This window comes from Lagopus leucura, unplaced genomic scaffold (genome assembly GCF_019238085.1).
Source record: "Lagopus leucura isolate 7727_CA_CO unplaced genomic scaffold, USGS_WTPT01 Super-Scaffold_100018, whole genome shotgun sequence".
Classification (NCBI taxonomy): domain Eukaryota; kingdom Metazoa; phylum Chordata; class Aves; order Galliformes; family Phasianidae; genus Lagopus; species Lagopus leucura.
Window position 1 is genome coordinate 7305076 of NW_024962272.1, and position 18658 is coordinate 7323733.

Consider the following 18658-nt stretch of genomic DNA (forward strand, 5'->3'; position numbering starts at 1 on the left):
ACCAGTTTTGGAAGGCAGTACTTAGTGAAGAATTCTGATGTGTGTCTGTTTTTATTTCTAGGACACTACATTTCTGTGGACACATCTTATGAGGGTGAGAAGGCCGTGCTTGTCAGTCCTGACCTGTATTCTGAAGAGTGGAGCTGCATCAGACTGATTTATCAGATAGCAACCGCTGTGACTTCATTGGATCCTGCCAGGCTCAACCTGTACATGAGGAAAGAAGGAGAGAGCTTTGATAGTTTACTGTGGTCAGCCAAGGAGCCTTCAGATAGTTGGCTCATAGCCAGTTTAGATTTAACAAACAGCACAAAGAAGTACAAGGTAAGCACAATTTTGGAAGATAACCACCACAGGCTTTATTGTGTACACATTGTGGTGGATGGATTGCTTTTCAAACATTTCCACTCTTGGTCTCATTCTTCCTATTCTTGTTCCATGGAGCGTGTGGTCTTCAGTATACTCTTCCTTGACAGAAGAGAAGTGCACTCCATCCTGCTGGGATGCTGAGTGCTTGTTGTAAAACATCTGAGCTAAAACTTGATGTGGGCTGTCATTTATCTCTTCTATCCATAAAATCAGTGACTAATGTTGTTTTGAGTCAGGCATTGAATACTCTTCCAAGCAAAGGCACTGTGGGGCTCACTGGAAAACCCAGCTGACTGAGTGAAAGCAGCATGGATGCCTCATTTCTTGTGACAGGTCAACACAGCTGCTGTTGTCTCGTGGCACATATGTGACCTCCCAGGTCTGCCACTGTGCTCTCTTTTTCCTGTCCTGTGCCATTCTGGAAGAAGTAAAGGTCAGAAGTGTAGAGGAGAGTATTTCTATCCAAATCCTATTAACTCTGTCTGTCACACCAACTCCCTGTATACCCAAAGCTGAGGAATTTCTTTGCATTCCTTTATCTGAATGAAGTGCATGCTGTTTTGGCCTTGTCTCATTGTCTTTCGGTGTACTTTTTTTTCTTCATAGAAGGGTATTAACTTTGATGCATTTGTACAAGCTTTCAGCAAAAATACCTGGTGACTGAAAGGGTGATGAATTCGCTACACAGATTATTTAACCCGTTTATCTGGTTAAAATGTCCAGGGTGAAAATGGGCATTCTGATGCTCTAAAATCTACAATCTGGTTTGTATTGTGCAGATTGTACTGGAAGCTGAAATGGGACAAGATAAATCTGCCAGTATAGCAGTTTTTGAAATTAAAATAACTCCTGGATATTGTATTGGTAAGTACTGTCCGCTCAGTTCCTGTTTTCTCTGAATAGAAAAAAATGGCTTGCTGACTGTTCTAAAACATGAATTAAAGGTTTCAATTTAGGAAAAAAACAATAGGTTTTATCTTGTTGAAATGTGAACTGTCATATTCAGTATAGGTATTTCATTGTTTTTAAGTTAAGACTGTGCGTGCTAGTATATTTTTATATTTACTCATTTCTCTAGCAGTATAAACATTTCACATATGATTCATTCTGTTCTTAAGCAGTTTGTTGTTTTAGCAGGAGCAAACGTTATATTTTTTCAAAACTAGACTTCTGCAAACATTAGACATAACAGCTGTGATATTATTTTCATTGTCTGCCACCCCATGTTTCCTTACAAAGGAATGCTGCAGACTGTAGAGTAAAAGATGTGGTGATATTTACACTGATGGCTGTTTCCTCGTGACATTTGCCAAATTCTGCCGTGATCAAAAATTTCAGTGGCTTAGAGGCCAAAAGACCTTTCAGTTTCTGGGGAGCTCTGGTGGAGGTCAACTGAACTGCTAAGAATTCTTTGGATCTGCAAAGGAAATAAAGCAATCTTCTCAGTGCTGAGAAATACTATTTCTGCTCTCCTTCCAGCCATCCTTGCTTCACAAATGGGAGTTCTACTCTGACTCTTCAGGAAGTACTAGAAAGTGGATTATTTTAAATCTATTTTATTTTGTTGTAAATTGCAGCAGCTGGGTATTGCCAAACAGTGAACGGAGAGATTGGACTGAACAAGATGGAAATGTGCATTTTGCAGCAGTGATGAAGAATTGCCACTGTTTGCTTCTGCTTACTGTAAACTGTTAAGTGGTGTGTCTGTTTTTGTAAATGTAGATGTTCTCTGCACTGCTGTATATAAAACAGCCAGTGCTTAGCAATAGCATGTATTCGAGCTTCTGTGAAGAAAATGTGTGCACTGAGCTGGTGTTTGCAATTGCAGAATGTGACTTTGAAGAAAATCATCTTTGTGGCTTTGTGAACCGCTGGAACCCCAATGTGAATTGGTTTGTTGGAGGAGGAAACATTCGCAATTCCCAGTCTATCCTCCCCAAAGACCACACACTCAACAATGAATTGGGTAAGCAACAACATATAACAAGCACGGATGAAAAGTTGGTTCTCTAACCCCTGTGTTTCTCATATACTGCAAATTACTATGTATGTTCTTTCTTTCTTTTTCTTGGAACTGAATGCGGGAAGAATGATTGACAAAAGAGGGGATGTCTTAATCTTTGATGTAGTGCTGTATGAAGTATTGCAGCAGACATGGGAATCAAGCTTGCTACAGAATACTTTGTACCTTGAACAACATTGGTTTTTTTTAGTGCAAGGAAGTGGGGCTGATACTTTTTCCTTAACTCATGCCGCTGTGCCTTTATGTTTTATTTCACAATTGTATGAGTTGAGTACAGAGTATCAGTCCAGCCCTGCATAACTCCGCTTAAATGCTAGTAAAATTTTCACAGAAGTTGGACTCGCCAGAACTTCAACCATGGTACACATGGACCTTCTGCATATTAAAAAGTACTGTATGAAACTACCGAAGCTGGCAGCCGGGAGAGATTTATTTTCCTGTAGCCACCCTATTTCTTTTTCACACAAACTCTCACTGCTGACTGTTGAATGAGATCTCAATAATCTAAAATTCATGTTCACTTCTTTTTGCAAGAAGTGTGGTATGAGGATACATCAACCATTTGTCAGGGAAATTTTGATTAAGATGTGAGATGTGGTAACACTGCAGAAGAAAATGAAGCATCTCAGGCAAGAAGAGTTACCAGAAGAGTTACCAGTCCCCTGACCGTGGCAGGCTCCAGGAAACTCATCACCAAGCCAGCCCTTTCTCCTGCATTCACTTGAATGGAATGAGAACTGAAATCTCCAGGACTGGGAACAGAATTAAATAATTAATAGGCTGTCGTGGTGTAGATAACAAAAATGCAGAAACCTAATAGCATAGTTTGCTATGTCTATACTGAAATATCCTGTCAGTTTAGCTCTTTGTTTTCCTTAAATTTTCTGCCTGTGAAAAACTGTTTTTAAATTTATCAACCGCTATTGTTTGATGCTGTGTTCCTAGGAGTGTAGAAAGGAAAATCTGTAGATGTATGGCATTTTTGTGAACATGCATGTGTCCTGCTTAAATCAAGATAGATTTCCCAAAATCACAGTCTGAGATTTTGTATGCCAAGAATCTGTTTGCGCACCATATTGGCTGTTTTGGGCAAGGGATTTTACTCACGAGTGTATATTTATATATATAACAATCTCTCTGTTAATGAATCTGTCTTAACAGTATTTTTAAAGGATTTTGCAAAGAACATAAAGCATTCAGAAGCCAATCTTAGATAGGCCAAGTAGCTTTATAAAGATGGTGAAATGTGCAGAATTACAATTTGTTTGAGAATTCGTTACATTAAATGATCTGCTGAGTCGAACAAGTGAGCCTTGTTCATTTATTTATATATTTATAGGTGTTACACTGGATAAGACTAAATACTATAGCAAACATTTGGGAGGCTTACTATTTACTCAAACAACTTTGGGTTGTACAGAGGAAGAAACAAGGAGAAAAACCTTTGAATTACTCGTATTTCTCTGAACTAACCATTGCTGTCCTAGCAATACAGATATATATCTAGACTCACCCACCTCTATATACTTCCTTTAATTGGTGTCCTTTCAAATGTATCCTTATGCTAAGTTCCTTTTATACTTCTAGGTCACTACATGTATGTAGACTCCATTTACGTCAAACATTTTCAGGAGGTGGCTCAGCTAATCTCACCCAAGACTACAGCTCCGATGTCTGGCTGCTTATCCTTTTATTACCAACTTAAGCAGGAGAGCAGCATTGTTTTTACTCTTTACTTGAGAGATATGAGTGGCTTTTATGAAGAGATCTGGAAAACAGACAGTGCCTCAACTGGAGACTGGGCATTAGCTGAAGTTGACTTCAGTGCACCATACCCTATGGAGGTAAAACAGTCATTCCTGTACAATTAGTTCTGTATATTAGTCCCATATTTCCGTCTGTTGATGGTCTATTTTTGAGGATACTGAGAATTGTAACATTATGCATGCCTTGTGCCACAGAACAAAACTTAACAAAAACATTCTAGATGTTTTCTCTGACTTAGACAGTTCTGCAATTCAGTCTTAGTTTTCATGAGACAGCGTCCAAACTTGGGTCCTAATAGTGCAGTAGCCTTTAGATGTGAAAGCTAGCTGTCTTTGGAAACTTGAATTAATGCAAAAGGTATCAGAAAAAAATAAAATGGTGTCTCCTAGTGTTTACTAGAAAATAAGTACCTTCAAAGATTGGAATAAACAGTGTATTATATATGCACATTATATGTACTTACATATGTAAAATATATAATACACTTTTTATATGTATCCATAGATTTTTATGAATAGATAGTAACAATACACATAGATGATTACACTAAGATTACAAGTAAATCAGCTGTAATTCTACTTGCTTTAACTCTACTGAAGCTGTTCATTAATTCAGTGTAAGCCTACAGATTTTCAGAAATTACTGGGGATAAAATTTATTTTTGTTAGTTGTTACATACCTTCATTCTCAGTAATGTCAGTAGCCATATTGAAACTGTTGTAGTTCAGATAGTATGGCAAAGGAGGTGTGATCTGATTTAAAAAAACACACTCTAACAGAGAATAGTAGAACAGGAGATACAACATTTACTAACAGACTGGGCGTTGTTTCAATTACTATATCTGAGGATAAGAACAAATGTATAAAACTAATTGGCAGAAATGTTTTAAAGGATCAAAAAAGTGAAGTGGTGAAGTAAAAAACTATGACTGAAGTAGAATGTGGGAGAAGTTTACAAAAGCCATAAATGATACAGAGAAGCTTGACTGTTCACTTTTTCTCATAATTTGCAATGATGTTCCAGATTCTTAATTACAAGATAACAGTTTTAAAACAAAAGAGAGGACATCTTCATTCATATTGCAACTAAACCGTAGAACTCAATTCCCCAGCATACTAGAGGTACCATTATTTTGATCAGTTCAAAAGCTGATTAGAGAAATTTAAGGGAAAAACAATCCATTAGAAGTGCAGTGTAAGGGAATAACCAAAAGCTTGTCAGCATCTAGAGTTCTTTCTGTGGGTGACTTCTGCTGAAAACAAATACTGGGCAAAATGGGCCTCTATTCTGCTTCAGAAATTTTTATGTAATCCAGCATAGTCATTACTTTAAAGATAATTTTTTAGATTTATTTTTTTTTCCCAGTTATTTCACAAGGAAAGTTTTGTTTTTTTTCTTCTGGCTAGAGGAAATCTTTCTGGTTTCTTACACAGCTCTCCTAGTTTGGTTCCATCTGTGGGCAAAACATCACAGACAGTGCTATCTCACTCTGGAAGCATTTGTCCTTATATCCTTGTTTTGTCCCTGGGGCTGTCTTGTGATTCAGGCTTTTCTCAGAGTTTTCCTGTAAGTTGGTGCTTTGATACTTAAGATAAATTTTAACACACTTCCTCAATAGTTATGGACTGTCCTCCACTTACTTGAGGAAATGATGTCCCTTGAGAATGGAGAATATCCGCAGTCTTTGATTTTGTGGTAAGCAAAACAAGTGATAGCTTTTCTAGTTCTTAACTGATTTTTTAAAAGGAAAACTTTAGTGTCTGAGGATGTTTAGAGACGAGTGAACGCAGTAACAACAATTGGTGCAAAGTAATCCATGCGGTTTGGTTTTAGCTCTTCATCTTTGTCAGTCAATAAAGGATGAATACTGGCTTGCTATGGTATCATTTCATTAGTGTATGTTTATAATTGATGTTTCATCAGGCAGCAGAAGAGTTCTGTTATCCTTTGATTTTCCCTTGACTTTGGATGGGCAAAGATTTGAATTTATACTATAAATAAGTGATGTAATTCAGTTTGTCCCCAAACCTGCAGTACTGCCTGAAGTGCTGCAGAGCCTGCGTGGGAGAGTCCGTCAGAATTCTGCAAAATGAGAATGTGTACCAAAATCATTATTGTATAGATGTAACAAATGATTATTATTTTCAGGTAGTATTTGAAGTTGCTTTCAATAGTGCCAAGGGAGGTTATGTTGCCCTCGATGACATTTCTTTCTCTCCAGTTTACTGCAGCAATCAGACAGGTAAGAGTTCTTCTTGCTGTCTGACATCTTTTCTTCCTTGCTTTGCTTCCTTGAACTGCTTGTGTCAGTACTTCCAGTATTTGGTAGTGTTGTGCAGATGCTGCTTACTTATGTGGCCAGTGCCCGTTGGGCTTCTCTTTCCCTACTGACAAGACAGCATCTGTAACAGAGATAAAGAGAATGTTATTCTCTTGATGAACTATCTGGAAACCAATCCTTGCTGCTTCCCCTCCCGAGGTAACAATACCTCTGGGTTCTGCAACTGGTGTGTTGGACTGAATGCTGGGGGATGTCCTGAGTTTTCCCCAGATGTTTCAGTATAAGGAGGCAAAAGTCCTTGGATTTTCACTTTCTCTGATGCAGGGAATATCTTCCTCCATCCACATGCCCTGAGGTGTTCTCCAAAGCCAAAGCAGGAGCTACGTCTTCCTGTCTATACTGTTCCAAAAGGTATTATTCCCCACAAAGAGTGGAACATCTGTCAGGATTTTATTAGATTTTCACAGCAGCAGAAGTCAGCTAAGTCCTCACGACCTCTGCAATTTGGGTATATGGGACCAAGGACTTTGTCATTTGTGAGTGCAGCCTCTTAATTCACTCTGTTCTTGTTTTTCACTGCTACTGCTAAGCAATTGTCAGAAATAAGTTAGTGGTTTTCCCCTGAGCCCATCCATTCTTTTTGGTCACAGGCATGAATTTTTGGCTAGTGTTTTGGAGTGATTGGGGGAAAAGAGACTTTCGTGCTTTTTTATCACTTGGAGTCTGTTCAAGCTTTACCTGCACTGTGTAAATATCAATAGGAGGCATATTATGACATATGGAGTTATATATTATTATATATTATAATATATATTATAAATCCTCCACTCTTGGCATAGTAAGTCTAGCTGTTCCATTGTCTACTCTATGCATCTTCTACTTTTGTTTTGCAACAAAAATCCTGACTTAGGGTTGCAGTATGCCATGGATTGGATCTGTGTGCTCATCTGTGTTTTCCATTTTAAAGACAGCTAATGTGCAGTGAGCCATGGAATGTTACATAGTATTTTCTGCTGAACCCTGATTTTGTTGTGGTGTAATAGTCCAAGTGTAGATCCACTCTAACTTACGAAAATGATGGCTCAGCTAAGAGCTTTGCTTACCAGCTCTGATTTGTATTTGTTCTTAGTTTGTGGGGTGTTTTCTGTTTTTCCTGCTTCAGAAATTAATGAGAAATTAGTTGTTTGCTGAAATACATTTAGGTGCTGGGTAATCCTTCAAATTTACTTCCAGTTTCAAATTACTGTAAGTGGAGATGTTAAAAAGCAAAAAATCTTCATTCTCCTTGTACTAAATCACAGGGGTGCTTATTACAGCTTTTTTTTTTTTTTTTTTTTTTTTTAAAAAACTTTCCAAAGTTTGGTCAGTGCAGGTCTTGATGGTAGTCCAAGGGAGGGAAAGATACTAGAGCAGTATACATGCTCAATAAAAGTTGAATCTAAAGGTAAGTGCTTGTGTTTCATGAGCCAGGTAGTGACTCCCACTGTGCACTTTCTCAGGTGATGAATGCAGAGGCATCGCTGCTACTTATTTCTCTGTAAATAATGCAGAGAAAAATACATAGTTAGCACATAGTTCTGGCTTATCTGAGAATGAAGAACTGGAGGCATCTCAAAATTTTGCTTGTCCTGAAGCTGATCATCTGTGTCCTTGCCACTGCCTAGGAATCCTGCTTAGCCTCCGTGCAGAGGGGTCGTGCATGCGGCTATAAAGTGGTGCTCACAGGGTCCAGACTGCTGAGCTAGCCGAAAGTTGCATGGTCACTTTGGCTTTGTCCCCTCCTTCACTCATCAGCTGCAGCAGTCAGCTGAAGGGGCATTAAAGAGGTAGAGAATTTTTACTTAAAAGTACCATTTGGCTGCAGATCTACACAAAGCTATCCTCAGGGCTTTTTAATAAACAGTGCAGCATTCTTTGCTGTAGAGCTAAAATGACAGAGGTCAATGGCCATGAGGCCACGCAACCCAAAACCTATTTGACTTACATACTCAAAGCATGTATATACATGCACATTATGCATTACTACAAAATGGATTTTAGAGAGCCGCTGTTCAAGAAAATTCTAAATGTTTGTTTTGGAAAGTTATCCCCTCGGGAACCAAAATGAAAATCTGACAGCTATGCACATGTATGCACACACTCACAATCATTCTGTCCAAATATCTTTTGAATAAGGGAGCGGGATGAAAACAGATGTTTGAATGTCTTTGTGCATTATGTCTGAAGGAGAACTCTTCTTTTTATGTCTGTAATGTATTTATATTTTATAGGGAGTGTCAGGGAGGTTTTTATTTACTTCCTCCAGCAAAAATATAAGTAAATAGCATGCACTTGTGATAGAAAATAGATACCTTGAGGTCAGTGTGATTTTTCATCATATGCATGTAACAACTTTATGTATTCTTGTCTTCTGTAATGCAGAGAAAGATGAAATGGTATACTAGGGCATACTTCTGCTTTGAGTACTTGTACTGTGCTCTTCTTGAGAGAACATATGCATTTGTTTTTTAGGAATTATCTTCAATCCTGCTGATGCAGGCTGCAATTTTGAGGAAGATCTGTGTAATTTTTACCAGGATCACAAGGATGTCCCAGGATGGAGCAGAGTGAAAGTGAAGCGCAACGTGTATAGAGCGGGAGATCACACTACTGGGTTTGGTAAATCTGAACAAGAGTCAAACTGGATGTTTGCTAATGTTGTTTGTTAATGTTGTTTGTTAATGTTAATGCGTTGTTTAAATTTTCACATCATTGGCAACATCATTGGCACACTTGTTAATTTGCCTTGCTGTAATTGCTTGCCACTGCACTCTATCGGGGACTCTGGCTGTGCCTGACCCTGCTTGCAGAGTGGCAATGTCACTGGTCAAAAAATCACGTGGGCCATAAATCAGAGTAACATCACTGAGCTGCTCTGATCTCAGTCCACAAAAATCCACTGACTTTCTAGTCATAGTCACTAAATGACATAGACACTATGAGTCCACAAAAACGTGCAGGCAAATATGATAGTAACGTAACGCACTGATTTTAATGTAGAGGAGAGCTGGGCTCTTAGCTCTTCCAGGCAAAGGACAGTTGGAGTCTTCAAGGGTCTTCAATGTGAAACTCTATGCTGTAAAGCCGCATAGTGAAAAGCCTGCCAGTAAGTTCTGAAAATGTCTTCTGCACTTGATGTAGTGCTCTTCTTACATCTCTGTATATAGAGTGTTTGTGGTTATTATCTGTAGGATAAAGCCTCACCTGTTTCATAACATGCACTGTGTCCCATCCTTTATTCTTTGGTCTCAGAGCAGAATCTTTGAAATAGCTGGCTTTCCAGCAAGAGAACATTTCCATGTGGATTTGAAGAGTGCTTATTTCTAGTAACTTACTCATGTACCAGTGTAGTTTGAAATAGCAAGTTTGTTTTTAGAAAAAAAAAATCTTATTTCCTTTCACTGTCTTTTTCCTGCCAGTAGAAACTTTCTACCACTAAAGTCTGTTGCAATAACTGAAACGGCTTTAACAGCAAACAAGCTATGCTAATCGTTTATTAGAAATACTCATTAGTTGCACTGTCTTGCAGGTTATTACTTGCTGGCAAACACAAAGTTTACATCACAGCCTGGGTACATTGGACGTCTGTATGGCCCAACCCTGCCAGGAAACTTGCAGTTTTGTCTGCGTTTTTATTACGCTTTGTATGGCTTTTTCAAAATGAGTGGCACCCTCGCTGTTTATATTTTTGAGGAGAATCATGTGGTTCAAGAGAAAATCTGGTCTGTCTTGGATTCCCCAAGGGGTGTTTGGACTCAAGCTGAAATCTCCTTCAAAAAACCGATGCCTTGCAAGGTAAGAGCCAGCTCTTCATAACTGCAGTGTTGTAGATGGAGGTTTTCCTTGCCTTTTCCTTTCAGAGAACTTTTTTATCCAAGGAGTAAACATGAGTGAGGTATCCCTGCAACATGAAATAAATTTCCCTAGGCAGTGTGGTGGAGGAGTGTTCTTCTTTGTAGACTCGCTTCCATTAGCCCCAGTGAAGGGGCTCTGTAGCAGGAGCAGAGCAGTGCACTTTATGTCCTGAAGGGCAGTCATGGTATTCACTGAGGTACTGGGATAACAGCTGACTGGATGCAGCTATTTCTGCAGTTATTCTGATTCCTGTAATGGTTTTTCATTATATTTGAGTCTTCTGAGGAGAACCAGATGGATCACTACCTGAGATTACAAAGAAATCCAGTTTTTTTTTTCAAGATGGGATAATGCTATGACACATAAAAATGAAAGTTTTTGCTAGTAACTCTTGAAACACAAGTATTTCTGAATTATCAGTATCACAGAATCACAGAATTGTAGGGGTTGGAAGGGACCTCCAGAGATCATCAAGTCCAACCCGCATGTCTTAAATATCTTAAGCATTTCCCCCACTATAATTTTTGACACGAGAAAATTATTTAGTGTAACTTTTTTTTGGAAAAAAATGAAAGTTCTGTCTGAAAATAAATGCACTGTACAAAGAAAGTTTGAGAGCAAAGTTGCTTCAGTGTGTTAGAGAGGAAATTTACACTGAAAGTTTAATTGTAATGGTTATTACAATTTAATAATAATTGTTGGGTACTTTCCTTTAGCTATCTGTTAAATTAAAAATACATGTTTTTTAAAATTTTTTATATTTTTACACATACAACAGAATTTCTAATGCCCTTTCAATCTCTATAGAAAGAAACAATTTCAGAGTATTGTTTTGGCCCAAAAACTTAGTAGTAGAAGTCTCTTACAGTGTCATCCCAAAATATTTGCAGAAAAGTGTATTTCTTTCTCTCCTCTTTTTTCTTAAAAACAAAAAGTAAAACCATGAGAAGATAATGGTTAAAAAGGCAAGCGTATAACATGTTTTTGCTATCTGCTGATTCTGTTTTTTTTTTTAATTGCTTCTAAAAAGTTCCAGTAGCTTGAACAGTGTAACACAATGAATGAGTATGAGTAGCGATGACAGCTGAACATGACTGTTAACACATGGTTTATAGCCTTGGAGGTGGCAGGTTTTTGTAGCACATGACATCTACAGGGAAAATCTTTTCCAATGTGGATTTATGAAGAACTATTTTTATGTTTTCCTAGAAATAAAAGTATCTAAAACACTTGAGAAGAAGCTTGCCTGGGATGGAAAGCTTTTAAAAATTTCTTTGAATTGCAGCTTTTGTGTCTGTAGCTACTAGACTGCCTGTGGGCAGTAATAGATGGGAAGAGCAGTAGAGGAGAGAAGAATGAAGTCAGAGGAATATCTGCTCTGCTTCTGAGACCAAAGGTTTGCAGAAGAGAAGAAACACCATACTCTGCAGCAGCAGAGTACTTTGGCCTCCAGCAATTCTCAAAAACCTGCAGCAGGTTCTTCAGGTCTTGTGAGGAGAAAGCCTTCTTTACTACAGAAACAAGCTGCAAAATGTTTCTGTTAAAGTTTCATTCTTTAGATATTGCAAAAGGTGAGACTTAGAGCTTTAGAGCTTTAGAAAACTCTAGTTTTCAGCATTTCGTAATTTGGATACCTCTTAGTAAATATAGTAAAGTAACTATGTATTTTGGAGGATGAAACCTTAGCTTAGTGTGAAGGCTGTTATCTTACTGGGGAAGATCACTGAACAGATTGTCCCGGAAGCTGTGCTAAGCATACGATACGGGGCGGAGATACGGGACGATCAACATGGCTTCACCAAGGGCAAGTGCTGCGTGACCAACTTTGTGGCTGTTTATGATGGCGTAACTGCATCAGTAAACAAGGGAAAAGCCACTGATGTAATCCATTTGGATTTCAGTAAAGCCTTTGACACAGTCACCCGTAATATCCTTTTCTCCAAATTGGAAAGATATGAAGATATGGATTTGGTGGGTGGTTTGTTTGATGGACAAGGAACAGGCTGCATAATTGTACCCAGAGAGTAGTGGCTCAGTTTGGATGGAGATCAGTGACAAGTAGTGTCTCTAGGGATCAGTACTGGGGCTAATGCATTTTAATATTTTCATCAGTGACATTGACAGTGAAATCGAGTGCATCCTCATCAGATGACTGATGACACCAAGCTGTCATTGTACGGTCGACATGCCTGAGGGATAGGATGCCATTCAGACAGACCTAGGCAGGATCAAGGATTGGGCCTCTGTGAACCTCATGAGATTCACAAAGCCTCATGCAAGGTCTTGCAAAGTTGGTTGTGTACAGTACAAGTACACAGTACAGTACAAGATGGGGAGCAAAAGGATAAGAGCACAGCCCTGACAAAAAGAGCTTGGGGGTACTGGTGGATGGCAAACTGGATGTGAGTCAGCAGCATGTCCACACAGCCCAGAAAACGAACCTGATGTGTGTATAATGAGGACCTAAAGAAATAACTGACAGGGGATAGTCACTTGCCATCCTCATTGTAGGCCTGTGTCAGAGGTGCATCAGAGCACATTTTGCCTGACTTCTGGCTCTGGAGAGTGAAATGTCACACATGAGACTCATATCTGCTCAGTGAATGTCACTTGTCCTGTTTCCTCCAACCTTCACTCATGTCCTTTGGTGTATTACAGATAAATCTTTGTGTTTTCAGTCCTGTCTGGGGGGTAGCAACCCCCACTCACATTTTCCATCTTGTCTGGCTCCTCAGCCTGTTCCATGTCTTAGCCTCAAATCCTGACCATGTCCCATCTCTTTGCCTTGCCTATGCAAATTCTTATAAATTATAGTGTTTTGTTTTTTTTTTAATCTAAAGTAACGAATTGAAAGAAAACAGAATTCTGGCACAAAGACTAAACTCTTACGCTTTTCGTTCTCCTTCTCCAGTGTCCAGAAGTGCCCAAGCCAAAGGATTTTTGAAATAGGGGCAAAATAATGCCTTTTTTCCTAGCCTTATTCTTGGAAATGATGGAAGTGTTTTGGATTGAATCTTCCAAAACAAGCCTGAAGCAAGCACCCAGAATGGAAAATCTGAGCTGAAATCATTGCATCTTGGGATTGTTAATAACAAGGGAAAATCTTTCAGTGGGGTGAAGTGAGATTAAGCATAAGATGGAGCTACCACCTTTTCTCTGGGAGATGTAGTGGTTGATGGGGCTAGCACATTGTTTTTTGAGGTGCATCAAGTCTAGGCTTAAGAAGGTGTAGGCATGCACAGTAGTTTAGCTGGTCAAGTGCTTGGTTACTGGGTGCAACTTGTAGATTGGCTCAGGGACCGTGGATACAGGGAACAGTCTCCTGGCTGCTCCTTAATGGCTAGCGAGGTAGCAGTTATGTTGCATTGGCCAAAGAGTCCTGATGCTTGTAAAGCCAGAAAATACTTGAATATGTATGCCCTTCATCTTTCTTCCCAATATGAAGGGAAGGCTTTGAAAGCAAAACTTTGAAATCAATCTGATATGCTTTAATTATGTGTGGGCTTTTTTGCTTTTTTTTTTTTTTTTTTTTTTTTTTTCATCAGGCCAGTAAAACAGCTCAGATTTTCATCTTCTGGTTTATGTAATGTTTTTTTGCAAGTTCTTTTGGAATTAGCTAACTGCAGTCTGGCGCAGATTGTTGGCTTGAATTCTGTGAGCAGGAAGCTTGATGCTGGCCAACAGACTTGTATTACGCTTTCAAAATACCGCGTTGAAAAAGTTATGTGGGTATGATCCAACTGAGCAAGTAATAAATGTTTGTACATACATTATATATGTGCATACGTATATACAAACATACTGCAAATACATATGTTATATTAAACTGGTGGGAAGGCAAGACATTTAAAATCCCGATTTGTTTGTATCTGAGATGCTCTGTGTTTTGGGTTTACACACCCGTGATCCTTTGCATAAAAAGTGTTTTTTGTACTCTATAATACCCAGAAAATAAATGTCAGACAGAAGATCTTCCTAACAGTTGTTAAAATAAATGAAACTTGCCATACCTTGCCATATTAATATCATTAAGACAGCATAACAATCTGACTCTGAAATCTGTAGAATCTTTTGATCTGATTAAATGAACTGAAACTGATTTTCCAGGTTAATACATGGCAGGGAAAGGTCATTGCTAACAGAAAGACAAACTCACATGAGCCATGCACAGCATGGAGATATTTGCATGCACCATGGAGTATGAATTAGCATTTTAATCTTGTACATGTTCATATGCAGCCATAAAAAGATCTCCCTCTTAAGCAACTACGAAGAAAGTCTAGAAGTCTGTAGTAAAATGAAATTTTGACTGCAGGTTGATCTACTCACATTAGTTCTGGTCATTTCCACTAGATTTGATTAACCTTTCTGGTGCTCTGGCTTTATAAAGTGAACATCTCATGTTGCTTATTCATTCATGCAAGTTTTTATAGTTTTGACACACTGCTGTAGAGTTTCAAAGAGTTAAAAAATGAATAATGAATCCTTGAGAAGATAGTTGGCATCATAATAGTCTTCTCTATTTGCCCAAAGCTAGATGTGGCAGCATTTCTTGGGCTTTTATTCTTTCAGTCTGCTTTTCTTCTTCTCTTTCCTTGAGTTCACCTGTTCATTTTCACCTGTCATCCATAACCAATTTTAGTTGCAGTTATGAGAATGTGAATCATATGAATGAGTTTTGCACTTCAATAGTTATTTGTTTTAAAACAAGTGAAAGGAAGGTCTTTTAGGGAATCATTAGGCATTGAAATCCTTCACCACAGAACGCTTTGAAGGCTAAGAACACATTTTAAAAGGAATTGGGCAAATTCATGGAAAAGAGACTTTGCAGAGACCAGTACAAGTATGACCTCCAATTCAGCAAATGCTTTAGAACATATTATAGGAATGTACAAATATCCTTATGGTTGATTTGCTTCTTGTGCTGTTTTTCCTAAATATCCGGTATCACTCCACTCTGCCTTCCTGCGCTGTGCTAAGAGGGTCTTTGCACCTTTTCTCTCTTTTTGCGTGTGGAAATGCTCATGAAATGAGTAGTATTTTTAATCTGTATTGATGGAATTAATTAATTCTTAGATTTCTCTTTCCTGCTAATAAATATGTGTCTTCTAATTGTCCATCAAAGTCATGGGTAAATGACTAGTGCGATATACTCCTAATTGCTATGGCTAGCTCACCAGTATGAAGGACACAGTTTTCTGCTTACATATAAGATAGAAGAAGGCTGATACCTTGGTGTTCACTTCCTCCTCTGAAAATCTGTCACTTGTGCCAAATAAAGGTGGTTTTTTTCAAGTGCTGTTGTAATACAACTCTTGATGCATACTTCCATATTAAAATGGACAGTTTCAAGAGATTGGAGTTGGCTGCATTTTGTGTTTTGCCCTGCCTGTCATACATTCTCTCATGCCTAAAACAAGATACTTACTGAGGAGCAGTCAGTAGAAAGGCCCTTTTAAGCTGATATTAAGGTCTGTAAAGTGCTTGCAAAATGTGTACCCCACTGTCTGAAGTGTTTGATAAATAGTAATGGAAATGATACATGGGAAAAACAATCTAAAACTTACTCAGTTTAGAAAGTATTAGAAAGTATTTCACAGAAGCTAAACAAGGAGATCCATTGGAATAGATTTTAACATCATTTGCTCTCTGCAATAGTTAACCTACATTTCCCTTTTTTTGCTCAGTTTTTGTTCTGGGTAACTAGTACCATAATATTACCATGCCACACCGTCAGTAACATACTTAAGTCTAAAGGTGTGAACCTTTCTTTCTCTCTGGGAAAAAAAAGAGCCGAAGAACCAAGTTGGTTGAAAAGAAAATAGAGCCATAATAAGAGATTACTGGAGATCTAGGATGAGTCTGGGGGATGGTGGAGGATATCAGTGTCTCACATACACTGTTTGCAGGGTTAGGGTTAGTCTAGTCTCTACAAGACATGAAATAGATGTAGCATTAACACTGTGTGGCCTAAGCCTATTCTGTCAGATATATGTGGCTCTTTGACTGGTTTATTCCTGCAAACCATTTCCTTTGAACAGGAAGGGTTTTAAAAAACACTGGTTCAAATGTCAAGCTTATTACCAATATTATTCTATTATGTAAGTAGATATTTTCACAATACATTATTTTTCCCACTGGAGAAATGATAAATACTATTTTCACAGCAAGAAACTGAACTAGCGTGGTAAGTGCCATTTAAACTCAGTTCATTTAAAATGACGCAGGAGGTCGCAGATAATCTAACTTTGGTTTAGTAGCATATTTCCGCTACTGATAACAGATCTGTTTCTGTTTAAGCCAAATAGAAACAAGCCATTTAAAATCTAGTTTAATCAAACTAGTAAAAAATAATTTGGGCTACATTGATAACATTTGTATGAATCAGTCGTGGGGCAATCACCATGATGCACTGATTCCATCTGCCAGGATTGGTTGCAGCTTATATAGCTGTGCAGTATTATAAATGACTGAAGAGATAGTAAAACTCACTGTTTTGTGAAAGCATCTTGACTGCTTCCTGTGTCATGTCATACTTTTGTTTTGGATGCTCCCATCGTTTTTGGATTTCATAATGCAGAGTTTTGTGTTACTTCAAGGAAGCTGCAACAGTTGCTCCTCTCAAAAACAGACTCAGTCAACAAGAACATCATTATAATTGCTTATGTCCTGGATTTTGAGTGAATCTAAATAAGTGTCCAAATGACAGAATGAGTTTCGTATGTATACAGATAAACAGTATGTAGTTTAAACATGGGAATGTTCAGCAGGATAAAATTGGGTAAATTAATTTTCTGCACAGGCTCGGGTTGATTTTCAGACACTGGATTTGGTAGTTGTCCCAGCTTATCTTTTTTTAAATATGTATATTTCAGCTGATCTGGTTTTCTGATTGAGCAACAGCTATGCTATCTTGGGATAAAAAAGAAGGGATCTGGGAGCATCATTTATCTTTGTGTCTTTTTCTTGGCTCCTTCCAACCTTCTTTTTATAAATTCCCCAATTTTCCCTTTTGTACTTTTTTTTGCATGCCCTATTCCTTCTTCTCTTCCAAAAGAAGGTTCATTTCATATGCATACATTCAGCTCACATCAACTTGTAGAGATGCAGAGAGGTAAGGACTGGAAATCATTTCCACCTAACTTTGTGTCTGAGGCACAACCTAACAACATGGCATAAAGGAAGTGAAAACTTGTTAATTCTACCAGTTGTTCTCATTTTGTGTTACTCCTTATTCATATAGGCTAGGATAAATTGTAAGAATTGATCATTGATACTTTTGATTGTGCCAGGCGTGCCAGGGTGCCGGGAATGTTGATTTAGCATTGCAAAATAAACCTCCAGAAATCAAGGCAAGGATTTGGAAGGAAACTAATAGCCTGGCTATGTCTTCTTTCTGGAACAAGAAAAAGGCATGAGAGAAAAACGTATTTTATTTTCCCAGTAACACAGGCAACAACTGCCTGCATTTGATAATGTTTTTAATTTAGCCTCCAAGATAGCATGCAAGTCCAGAAAGATTTGTTACATTTTGAAACAGTTAGTATATTGTTCAGTTGTCATTTTTTACGAAAAGAAGCATGTGCGGAGCACAAAGATCCTTTATTCTCTTCTCCAAGATATGAGATAGCTTTGTAAAAGATTATTTTTTGAATAACTGACCTAGGAAGTATTCTAATAGAAATTGAGCAGATGTGAAGGACCATAAGATGCTAGTGCTGTCAGATTCAGAAATATGACTTGGGATGAAAGTTAGTGGCTGAGTGAAATCTGAATTCATGGAATTTTGGGGCGTAAAGTTCACATGCACCAAAACATACATTTAAGAAAAAAAAAAAAAAAAAAAAAAAGTTAAAAAAAAAAAAAAGACATTTAGGACAAAAGAAGACTAAACAGATCTGATCTGCGAAGAAAAATATTTTCTACGTCATTGCTTAAAACTAAACTGAGAACATAACAAAATCAGCCAAGTGCACAAAGAACAATGTTAGTATGTAACGCTGTTGCTGATATTGGAAGTGCTGCATGCCCACTCATTCATCCTTGCTACCCCTGTGCAATTATAAAGTCTTCTGGTGGCAGTGTGGTAATGCTAATGCTGTGGATGACAAAACCAAGCAAGTTCACACATGTCACTGAAGCAAAATGATGCCTTGTACAAAGGGTATGCATTCAAAGGCCTTTAACAGAGCAAGTTATTGTTGTGATGCTTTAGAAATGGAGCTCTTTCTGCAGGATCCAACGGGTAATTACATACCTTGTATGGAACAAATTATTGCAATTTAAGAATAAAGAACTTGATCCTGCTCCCAATGATGTCAAT

The 18658-nt window shown here is 38.1% G+C and overlaps 1 protein-coding gene across 2 annotated transcripts in view; it reads left to right on the plus strand.

Moving 5' to 3' along the window:
- MAMDC2 (MAM domain containing 2) overlaps positions 1-18658 on the plus strand; it is a 64622-nt gene that overhangs the window by 36395 nt on the left and 9569 nt on the right. For both annotated transcript variants that reach the window (XM_042877410.1, XM_042877411.1), the window contains exons 3-9: positions 62-324; positions 1149-1233; positions 2198-2335; positions 3980-4236; positions 6309-6402; positions 8953-9099; positions 10010-10275. In XM_042877410.1, the coding sequence (XP_042733344.1) occupies positions 62-324; positions 1149-1233; positions 2198-2335; positions 3980-4236; positions 6309-6402; positions 8953-9099; positions 10010-10275 (1250 nt within the window). The remainder of the gene's footprint in view (positions 1-61; positions 325-1148; positions 1234-2197; positions 2336-3979; positions 4237-6308; positions 6403-8952; positions 9100-10009; positions 10276-18658) is intronic.